Consider the following 11,132-nt stretch of genomic DNA (forward strand, 5'->3'; position numbering starts at 1 on the left):
CCAACCCCCCTCAGCCAGCCCAATACTGCACCCACATCCGGCACGACCTGGATTCATGCTGGCGCATGCAGGGTGGACAGGGGGAGCCTGGCCCCTGGGAGGGTTGGCATGGCAGCCCTGGCCAGAGGCCAGCACCAGGCACCGGCGAGGAGCCCAACAAGCAGCTCATGCCTGATGAAGCGCCGGGATGCTCTCATGTTTCCCTGCGGCAGCCTCAGCCTGAACATGGCCCAGTTCCACCGGCCAACTTGTGTGTGAAACGGGGAGGGGATCAGGACAGATGAAAACACCTTGGCTTCTCTGAGAGCAGGTTTTCCACCCAAAAAAAGTAAAATAAAAGCCAATGGCACTTTTCTGTCTGTGACCTCTCCCACCACCCTCCGGATCCAATGTAGCAGCTCTGAGAGAATGCTATTATTTCATTAGATGAAAAGAGAAACTAAGGGTGGCTTCTGCATGTCTCCAACCGAGAAGGGGGCTGCTGCCAGAGGGGACAGGGAGCCAGGCAGGCAGAGTGGTAGCTCTGCCGGCTGTGCCCCGTCAGGCTGCAGCGCAGGAGCCGGGACTGACCCAGCCTCACTGGCTGCAGGAATTTTGCTTCGCTGCCAACTCCACACAGATCCCTTTTATTTGCTTGTTCAGGTTTCGATGCTGTAATTGCATAGTCTCAGCCAGCTCTCAAGAGAAAGAGGAAGAAAAGAAATGAAAAAAAAAAATTAAGGGCAGGAGGGAGAGCAGCACTGCACTCAAGCCGCCAGCCTTGTTGCATCCTGCCTGCTCCTGCCTGGGAACCGGCCAAACCCTTCCTCCTGGCTCTGGCTTTCCTCCACAGCTTTGGACCTCCCTGGAGCTCAGATTGAGTAACCCGGAGCAGTTTGGTCCACAGGGAGGTTTCGAGTCTCAAAAGTCCTGTAAATGCTGGTGGTTTGGGGGTGAAAAGCCCTCCTTGAGTGTGAGGTCAGCCCCAGAATGCCCATGGGAAAGGGTCCTGCCAGCCCTGTCTGCGCACAGAGCAGCACAGCACTGCTCTGGGCTTCCTTCCCACCCTCCCCCAAAATGACAATTTGCTCTAAATCAGCAGCGCTGGGAGGCAGGTGGGTTTTCTTTAAAAATGGAGCATTTCCAGTGGAGGTGGGAGCCGCTCTGTCCTTCCCCAGACACACACAAAACTGCTTTGCTCCCTCAGAGGGACCCTGGGATGAAGATGGACAGAGGTGGGATAGGACCTGAAGTGACAGGGGTGTAAAGAGCCAGCCTAATGTAACCCCACTGCCCAGGGGACGGTCTGCTGGGGACCCCCATCCCCACGTGGGGTGAGAGGGACAGGACCCACACCAGAACCAGCTGCAAACACCAGGATGGGCAGGAGGGTCCTTAACTCAAGCACTTCTACCACAGACAAGGGAGCATCCACAGTGTTTGCACCCTCCCTCACCCCCACAATAATCCTTGCAGATAGAGAACAGTCACCTGGTCTGTGTCAGCTTTGACCTACACGTATATTTTAACTAGCATTAACTGAAATGGCAAAGTAAATAGCTGCTTGGTAGGGAAAGCATAAAATCAGCTGAAAAAGGCCAAAGTGTTTCTGACCACAAGGGTAATTGGGCCAACATTGTCCAGGGAAGCAAAAATAGCACTGAAAACCACAAGTGTCTGGGTTCCTCAAATCACTACTTTTCTGGTTAAAAACAAACCAGAAGGATGTTTCAGCAGCAAGTTCCACAGGTCCTGGGGACAAGCCTGGCTGTCTCTGCTCTCGGGACCACAGGTTGGCCCTGGGGGAGGACACACTGAGTGTCATGGCCAGGTCCCAGCCCTTGACACCAGCTTCCCCAAAATGCTTCACACAGGGCATGGATCTCCCTGCCCTGTCTTCCCTTTCCCAGTGAGGCTGCCTGCACCCCCAGAACCCAGTGCATGTCACACACAGCACGCTGTCCCCACAGTGTCCTACCTGCCACTGCATCCCTGCTTGGTGCTGAAGGGCAGACCCACCCTGCCCCAGGTGGAGCCACTGCCAGTCCCAGCCCTGTGCCACCAACTAGCCAGTGTCCCCTCCCTGAGCAGCCCAAGCAAAAGGATGCATCACCCTGTCCCCCACCCCAAAAAAGAGGCTGCTGTGACAAGGCTGTTCAGAGAAGGAGTTTTGGGCTGGGGGTCGGTGCTCAGGAGATGTCCCTGACCCCTGGGAACAGCCACCATGGGCAAGGTGATCTCCGCAGCTGAACATCCCATCTCTGGGCTAGTAATAGTCCTCCTCACTTTCTCCATAGTCCTCGGGCGTCGTGCGGGGCTTCGGCAGGGAAAAGCCCGTCATGTTGAGCTGGTCTGAAATGGCAGCACAGCGATGATGTGACATTGCCCCGCTTGGTGCCTGCCCCCTTCCCCACCAGGACCAAAGCCAAACCATGCATAGCAGCTTGCTGGGGCATCCCCAGCGCAGCCCTGTGTGCTAGCAGCTCCCACCATACCAGTGCACTCTGCCCAAACATTCCCTCCCTTGTACCCATGAGTACATGTGGACAAGGATGTGGTGCCCACCTGGTGTGAAGACGGTCAGGCTGGCTAATGCCATCACCTCTCCGACCCTGTTCCTGGCGAAGCAGCGGTAGGTGCCTTCATCTGTTACCCGCACATCCTGGATCTGGAGCCAGCCCGTCACTTCATATTTCTGGGGGCCACCTCTGAACTACAAGGGGGGAGATTTTGGTTAGCCTTGGGGCCAGAAAAGCCTGAGTGGGGCTGGGATGGATGGGAAGGGGGATACAAGCCCAGGGAAACTCTTTGCCCCCTACCCAAGTATCACTCTGGGGACAGGTGCAGACCGCCTGGATGCAGGTCCCCCTTTTTCCCACTACCCAGGGGAGGTTGGGGGAATGGGCATCTTCTTGCCCCTGGGAAGGCCTGGGAGCCCTGCTTTCAGCAGGACCCTGCAGATGTGCCCCAGGCTCCCAGCTGTGCCCCCAGTGCCACAATGGTCCCAAACAGCAGAAGGATACTGGGGTCATTGCTTTGCAGGGTGGCAGAAGCAAGGGGCTACCTGTGCGCGGACACAGCCAGCCTGGGAGGGCTCAGAGGAAACCAAGTCCCCTGTTTCAACAGGCAGTGAGGTCCCAGGACTACTCTGGCAACAAACATGTTATTTTCTGCTTGTCCCCAGCAAGAAATAACCTTCTCCTGACCCAGCTGGGCTGCAGCTGTGTTTGCAGGCTGCTATTATGGTGCGGTGGCTGGGGGTGGAGGACAGTCAAGTCTGCTCCAGTCAGGCCGGGTAGCCCTGCTCGGGGTGAAGGTCCCTGGCCAGACTCTGTGACAGGGTATGGGGCAATGTGAAGGTCAGAAAGGTGGAAGGAGACCAGCCTGTCACCCTGAAACATTGCTTGGTCCCACCTGCTCTCCATCCATCCCACCACGGTTTCCTCCCTGCCAGGACCTGGCTGTGGTACACGGCCCCTGTGTCTCAGCCCACACCCTCTAATAGCTGGGTATGCCAGACTGGGGGCTATTTTGGGTCTGGCCATGGGCAGGATGCTGACCTCTGGTCATGCCAACCCTGGGAGGGGAACCCTGCTCAGAGCGGTGGGCAGAAAAGGGCAGGGAGTGCCTGCATCTCCTGGTGGGAGCAGAGGATAACCCAGGCTGGAAGGGGCCTCAGGAGGTCTTCTCCAGCCCTGCTGCAAGTGAAGCCAGCAGGCAGAGCAAACAAAAGGCAGGGAGGTGGGGATCTGCCTGCTGATGGCCTCTGCATGTTCCCAAATACATTAGTAAGTTCAAAAACTACTAGAGAAAATTGCCAAAGAGAGCTACGCTGATGGCTCCTACCACCGAGACACCAGCCCCTGCTCAGCCAGTCCTCATGGTGTGCAGATTCCAGTCACGCCTTCTTGTCTCCAGGCACCCAAGCTTGGCCATCCCCAGAAGATGACAACCCTCAGGTCTTGTTGCCCACAAGCTCTGGGAAGGTCTGGGTCATCCCAGGGCCATGTCCAATGCCCTAGGCACACCACTCACCTGGACAGAAATGTGGGGGTCATCTCCAGGCAGCAGCATCTCTGTGCCATCCTTCCTCCACTCGATGGATGCCATAGGGTAGGCAAAGACCTCGCAGCCAAAGATTACGTCCTGCCCAGTGATGTTCCATGTATCATAGGGAGGAGAGGTGATCTGGGGTTCTGGGGAGGGGGGACAGGAGAGCAGGGTAGGCTCAGACAAGGTTCCACCTTTGGCAGGTCCCATGTGCTCTCCTGGGCTGGGTGGCAGCATTTGGCTCACATAGAGATGCTGAGACCCTTCCCCTGACCTTCTCCTTTCCCACTCCTAGCACATCCTCACCTTGACCCAGGACACAGTCCCTCCTCGCAGCTGGGTTTGGGCCTCCCTCCCCAGCCCATAGGGAATTGTCATCCCACCTGGCCTTGCTTTCCCCACCTGTGCAAGTGGGGAAGGGACACACAGGCAGCAGGAACAGTTCAATAACAGCAATACTGCAAAGCAAAGCTCTCCTGTGCAATTGGGGCACATTCCTCCTGCAGGGCAAAGGCCAAAGAACACTAATCCAGCTCAAGGCTGGTGGGGATGGATGAAGTAGATGAGGTTCTAGCCGAATGAGGCTCTAGCACAGGGCCAGTGATTCAGGGAGACAGCACGTCCCCAGTTTCCGTACAGAGCAAATATCTCCAGGTCCCACATTCCTTTCTGGAGAGATGGAGTGAGGACCAGCCTTCCTACTGACGCCTGCCCCAGGATCTGGCCCAAAGCATAAGAAATAGGTTGAGGGAAGAACTCCACCTCCAAATATACCTGGGAGAAAAATCTCAAGGACATGATGATGTGCAGAAAATAAAGTCAACCTTGATGCCCCTTGGGCTGTGGTGACAACACTGGGCAACCTGTGTGGACTGGGCAGATTGGGGCACTGCCTCCCCAGCACTGCCTGCCCCCCAGCCTCCTGCTGGCTTTTAAACAGAGATGGAAATCATGCAGCCAAGTCAAACCACCCCACGTTTCCATTTGCAGGAGGCAGACATATTTCTTGGGAGCTCTGGGCCAGCATGAACCCGGAGCCGCCGCCAAGAATTCACTAACAACTCCCTGGAACTTCCCCATCTGCTCCAGCAGGATTTGCTGCTTCCCATAAACCCCAATCCCACTTGGCAAAGCTGCTCCCAGAGCTCTCCAGGCATGGGATCTGCAGGGGCTGCCCCAGTGCAGCAGAGCCAGGGGGACTGGGGGAGAGGGACCCCGGAGGCTGGATACCCTGTACCCAGACCCTGGTGCTGCCATGTCCCTGCAGATGCTGTGGATTTGCTGCCAGGTGAAATATTTACACCAGACTCCCTTCCTTGTTCCCTCCCAAGATGCACAAGCCTCCACCCCACTGCCTGCACAGCCATTCCTGGGGCACTACCTGACTCGCAGGGACCCTCGTGGGCCACGGTGAGGTTGGCATCGGGGTGGGCGTGGGCAGCTTCCAAGAACCTGCAGATCTGGGCATAGGTTTTGCCATCGGAGCCACAGAGGGCCAGGTTGGAGAGGCAGGCACACTGAGGCTCAGGCACCTCTCCATGCCGCAGGTCCCCAGTATCCAGTCGGCACTCCAGGTGTTCCCCGCACTTGCCATAGAAGTGGTTGGTGTTGTCCAGGTCGCAGATCTGTCCCTCCAGGTTGGCACACTCCCAGCAGCAGTCACAAGCATCCCGCACTGTGCCAGCCAGGCACCCGCGAGGCACCGGGCACTCCTCTGGCCGGCACTCAGCACAGCCCTCCCCTTCCTCCAGCAAGCGCTGCCAGCCCCGCTGGAGGTAGTCAGAAGTGCTAGGAAAAGCCTGGCCCAGCTGGAGCAAAGCCCAGTGCAAGGAGAGCAAGGAAAGCAGGAGGCAAGAGGAGATCGGAGTCTTGGCTTCAGACATCCTCACGACAGCTCCTCTATCCCAGTCCAACCATCACTTGGACAGGGATCTCCAGCACTGCTCTGGCCCCCTTGGCTACATCCAAGGAGCCATTCTGGCCTGTGAGGAGGAAGGATGTGTGTTATCAGTGCAAGGAGTGTTTCTCACCCCTCTGGTTCCTGGCTGGCTTGCCCTGAGCAGCACCACTGTGTGATGTGCAGGGGAGGGTTGATCCCAGCCTCTCTCACCCCCAGCCCTGCAGCCACATCCTATCCACCCTGGGGGTCCCGAACTCCTGCCAGGCTCCTCAACCAGCTCCCACTCCATGATGCTGAGCATCTTCTTGTGCGACAGGGCTGCTAACCCCAGACTCACCAGATTCCATCCTTCTTCCCTGGCAGCCCAGCATGCAGAGCCCAGCCTGCACTGACCCCACCATGGCCTGGGGAGCCACAGGGATGGCAGGCAGCCGGACAGGCTGCACTGCACCGTTACAGCTTGGCTGGTTTGTAGCCTGCTCCTTGTCTCCTCTCAGGAAGCCACTTTCAAGCCAGGTACCCCTTTCCTTTCCCCATTTCTTTGCAAGAGTCACGAGCTCTTTTTATCTCCCTTACCATCCAGCCAAGCACAGTGGAGCAGCTGATCCTGCAGACAAGTGGCTCTTTCTGTGCTGGAGACAGCCAGCCGAGAGGAGCCGAGCCAGGAGGATGCTCTGGGTCATGACCAGCTTTTGTCCTTGCCCTCTCCCTGCACCATAACCCCTCTTTTTGGCACCACCTGCCTGACCAGGAGCAAAAACATTCCCCCAGGAGAGCTTTGTGACCTCCTTTGATGGTCACGTAGGCAACAGGCTGAGCACAGGCGAGCTCAGTGCATAAATGGGTAGTCAGTGGGCTGGCAGCAGGCCCAGTGTGATCAGCCTGTACCAGCACAGCAGGGTCCCCGTCCCCAAATCCCAAGCCTGCATAACCCATTCTGGGTAAGCAGATCAGCTGATCTGCCCCTGGGCTTCCAATCCTCTGTCAGGAGGCCATGAGGGGTTTTGGAACCCATCCCCAGAGGGGGTAATGATGAACGAAACCCCTTTGCAAACATCCCCTGCCCCCCGTTACACTCCGGCTGCCTTCCCTGAAATGAAGTGAAATTAGTGTCCCCTGCTCCCGGGCAGGGGAGAGGACCCAGGTGACGGGGTTGTCCCCTCCCCTCCTGCTGGGAAAAGCACTGAAGAGCAGGCTGCAGCCCCCACACAGCTGCACCCCACAGAGCCCTCACCCTCCGGGGCTAACGGAACCCAGAGCAGGTGTAATGGGGATGGCCAGGTCGGTGGGTTTGCAAGGTTACATACACATAAACCCCCCCGCCCCGTATAACAAACTGCGAAGCTTTGGCCTGTTTACCAGAGAGCACCGAGCCCACCGCGGCCTGGGGGATCCCCGGCTACAGCGGGTGGAAAGAGGCAGTGGGTCCCGGTGCCGGAGCCGCCCCCAGCCCTCCCTACCCCGGGCTGCAAAGTTGGTGTCTGGCTCCCCAGGTCCGGGGTGCAGGTGCTGGGGGTCCTGGCTGAATGCTGGGAAGGAGCACGGTGTTCCCTGGGGTCCCCCGGGAGCCACCCCGCCGTAAGTCACCACTTACCGGAGGTGCCGGTGCCGGGGAGCGGCGGGTGCGCAGCGGCCGCGCCGATGGGGCTGGTGGCCCCCGGCTGCTCCAGCACCCGCCGTGATGTCAGCGAAACGTGAGTCCTCCCGCCCCTCTCCGGGCCCACAGCCCATCCCTGGACTGGGACCCGGGCTGGCCGGCACCCCTTCTCTGCCGAGGTCCTGCCACCCACTGCACCCCTGTATCCTGGCCCCGGGGCTCTGTTTCTCTGGTGCCCCACCACCGGCACCTCCCGACACTAGGGTCACTCCAAGCCGTGTACTGGGACCTGGGCTGATGCCCAGCTCGATTAATGGAGGAGACCGGGGTGAGGGCAGAGACTGCCCCAGGCCAGGGGAAGGCACAGCCAGGGAAGCAGACAAAAGCATCTTTTAACCGGTAGTTTAGGTGGGACACACAGGCTGAAACACTGTAATTAAACGTAGGGGTAATTCCCAGAGGATGTCCGCACTCACCCTTCCCTGGAAACCAGGTACGAAGGGAAGTACTGTGGTGCAAGTAATGGCATCACGTTGACTGGAGTAGAGTCGCCAGGAGCAGTGGTGGGACTGCTCCATGCCATGGCAATGCAAAACCTATATGCACAGGACCGGGGCTCCAGATCCCCCCAGAAAGCTGCCTCGGTGCTCTCTGCCTCAGTTTCCCTGAGTCAGAGGAGCAGGGGACCCATAATACCTTTGCAGCACAAACACACTGTGCATTTGCATCTTGCTCCTGCTGCTGTGGGGGGGGGGGAGCCAGCAGCCCACTCCCCTCCTCCAGGCAAGGAATTTTAGGGATTTGTTTCCCTGGTGAAGCTCAGTCAAAGCAAAGCTGTTGCAGGACCTCTCAAAGGATCTGGTTTCCTTCACCACACTGCAAAAATCTAATTTTGCTTTCCAACACTCTCCTGCAAATTCGTTCTGGGCTCCGCTGCTTTTACTTGGTCACGTTAGGAATCCGGCCATGGCTAATGACGGAAAACGCACCAGGCTTCACCCCCACCCCCTGCTTAATCCACCTTTGCTGGCCAACCCTCCCCCTCCAGCCCCCAGCCACAAACAGGGGTTTCTTGCTGGCTCTGCACTCGGCCCCATCTCCTGCTCCCCCTCCATGGCCCCCAGCCCCTTGGCTCAAGGCTGGTTTCCTCCCCAGCTCCCCTCACCGCGCCCATCAAGTGCAGTCCTGGCGTGCTGCAGGTTTTTGGGCCCCTCATCCACGAGTCACCAAGCAGCTGAGGCTGCAGCTGCTTTGGGAGCAGGGAGGCTGAGGCTCCCCTGCCCACATCCCCAGAACCAGTTCACAGCCTGAGCAGAGGGGGGATAGCCTGTACGTGACCCAGTTGAGCCCCCTGGGCTGCACCCACCATTCCCTGCTTCCTTGCCTTGGGATGAAGCATCACCTGTCAGTTTGGGCATCCCTGCCCCACACAGGGGGCAAAGCAATGGGGCAAGCCTGGCCCCAAATGCTACCTTCAGCCCACACAGCTCCTGGCCAGCACAGAGATAGAGTCAGCACTTAAATCCTAAACACCACTGAAAAGCGGGGCCAACAATGATCCCTGATTGTTTGCTTCTCCTGCCATGGGCAGGGGGGCAAGGGGGGACAGGCCCCAATGCTCTCTCTCTTCTCCACACACGAGGACCCCAGCCCTCACTCTTTCTCCCATGTGCAATAGCCTGCGCACAGGTGCCTGGCATGTTCCTGTTCCTGTGGGCTTACTGTGGCCTGTGGATGGCTGGATTCACCCAATCACCAAAGCAGCATCTGTCACCTGGAAGGTGGAGAGAGGTCATGTCTCTGGGTGGAGATCTCCCAGATGGAGGTGAAATCCAACCGCAGATCTGATCGGGGAAAGCTCCAGCCATGAGGCAACACAACCCAGCGCCTGGAAGCCAAGGACAGCACAGTGCAGCTCAGGAAAACAAGATGAAGCTCAAACCTGGCAGGTAATTAAACCTCCCACTTAATAAGACTGTTGAATGTGCTAATAAATAGTAGCAGCTATGAATGAAGGGTAGAAGATCTAACTTGTGCTTAACAAGGAGCTGTGTTCAATCACCTTGATTCAATCAGCACAGCTTCTGGCTATACCTTGGGCTTGTGGCTCCAGCTGCTGGGAGTAGACTGGGGGCAGGAAAGGGTGGTCACAGCCCTGCATGGCGTGACACTAGGGTAAGTAAAATTCCCAGCTCCCTGTCCATACTGGCCAGTTATCCTTCCTTCCTCCTCACTTGCCTCAAGCCCAGTGAAGCTCCTGAAACTGGTCTTTGAAGGTTCAGCAAGCCTCAAGCACCAAAGCCCCCTTCTCCCTCCCCAGTGCATTGCTCCCTGTCACCATTTGCCCCGCCATGATGGTCCCATTGAAGCCAGTAGTCTGCAGATGTTCCCATTGGTACCACAGCCATGGCATCCATCCATAGCTCTGTCATCAGGATGTGCCTCTGATGGCAGAACCAACACAGCAGGTCCAGGGTGCCCCACTGATCTCTGCCCCAGCCCCAGGCTGATCTCCCAGACCATTCCACAGGGATCTGGGGCTTCCAGCAGGCAAGGTCTAGGAAAAAAAACACCCTGGAAAAAAAGCCATGAGCCAAGTGACTCAACACACATCATGTCAGGGAGGGCTGGCAAGCAGCACTGAGGCTGGTGGGGACATGAATGTGGGTTATGTCGCAGCAGAAACAAATGTCAGTGGGAGATCCTGGAACAGTGGTGCAGCCAGCATGCTGTCTGAGGCTGTGGGGTTCTCATTTTGATAATAAACTAAATCTCCCTTGCTTCACTGCAAACACTCTGCTGCTTCTCTCCATTTCCTGCTGTTTGGAGCAGCCTGACACAACTGGGGTGGGGTCAGACCAGCCCACCCCAAAGCCACATAGCTCTCAGGGCCTCCAGCCATGTTCCAGGGGTCCACCACAGGGACAAGCAGCAGGCAGGTCCCTCCTGTCAGCGTGCCAGGCAGGACCAGCACTGGGAAGCAGCCAGGCTCAGGTTTCTCCAGGCTTTTTCAGAACAAACCCATCAGCAAATTCTTGGGGAAATGGTTGCAGCTGGGAGCAGGAGGGATGGCGGGCTCTTAGCCGCCCCCAAGAAGCAGTGGCCAGTAGCCAGGGATGCTCCAAACCCCGTGCTGCGAGACCACCTCTCCCGCAGGAGCCGTGGCTCGGCGGGGCAGGATGCAGTTCGGTTCCTTCCTCGCAGAAATCCCCCTGCTTCTCCCTGGGATTTTTCCACCAGCCCCATCCAAAAGCAGGTCGTATAATCTGGGGCCAGGAACCAGAGAGGCGGTGGGGGCTGCATTCCCGGGGATGCCCCCCCCGGCTGACACAGCCATGCCAACTTTGTCACCTCGGGGCCGGGTTAGCGCGGTTCCCGCCGCCCCACGACATGCCAGGCTCCCCCTCCATCCCTGACCCCGCAGGAAACAGAAGCACCCCTTAAACATCCCCCACCCTCCCGCAGCCCCTGCCCGAGGGGCTGACACGGCAGAGGCGCAGGCAGGCAGTGCAGCCAACAGGCTGCGGGGTCTCTGCTGCCACCTCCAGGGCACTACTGGCCTCGTCCCCGTTCCCTTGCCGCGACACTTTGTCCCTGTACCTGGGG

At 58.1% G+C, this 11,132-nt stretch overlaps 1 protein-coding gene across 1 annotated transcript; it reads right to left on the minus strand.

Moving 5' to 3' along the window:
* Positions 1-1,480: 1,480 nt before the first annotated feature.
* Positions 1,481-7,643, minus strand: KAZALD1 (Kazal type serine peptidase inhibitor domain 1). Its single transcript, XM_065843932.2, has 5 exons — positions 7,524-7,643; positions 5,411-6,011; positions 4,015-4,175; positions 2,545-2,692; positions 1,481-2,331 (listed from the first exon to the last, which is right to left on the minus strand). The coding sequence occupies exons 2-5, from the start codon at positions 5,910-5,912 to the stop codon at positions 2,246-2,248; spliced, it is 897 nt and encodes a 298-aa protein (XP_065700004.1). The 5' UTR covers positions 5,913-6,011; positions 7,524-7,643; the 3' UTR covers positions 1,481-2,245.
* Positions 7,644-11,132: the final 3,489 nt, after the last annotated feature.

Source organism: Patagioenas fasciata, chromosome 8 (genome assembly GCF_037038585.1).
Source record: "Patagioenas fasciata isolate bPatFas1 chromosome 8, bPatFas1.hap1, whole genome shotgun sequence".
Taxonomy (NCBI): Eukaryota; Metazoa; Chordata; class Aves; order Columbiformes; family Columbidae; genus Patagioenas; species Patagioenas fasciata.

Coding starts and splice junctions, on each gene's coding strand:
- KAZALD1 (XM_065843932.2), bottom strand. CDS start 5,912: ATGTCTGAAGCCAAGACTCCGATCTCCTCTTGCCTCCTGCTTTCCTTG. Junction 2,693..4,014: donor ACCCCCACATTTCTGTCCAG/GTGAGTGGTGTG, acceptor CCCCCCTTGTAG/TTCAGAGGTGGCCCCCAGAA. Junction 2,332..2,544: donor CCTGACCGTCTTCACACCAG/GTGGGCACCACA, acceptor CTGCCATTTCAG/ACCAGCTCAACATGACGGGC.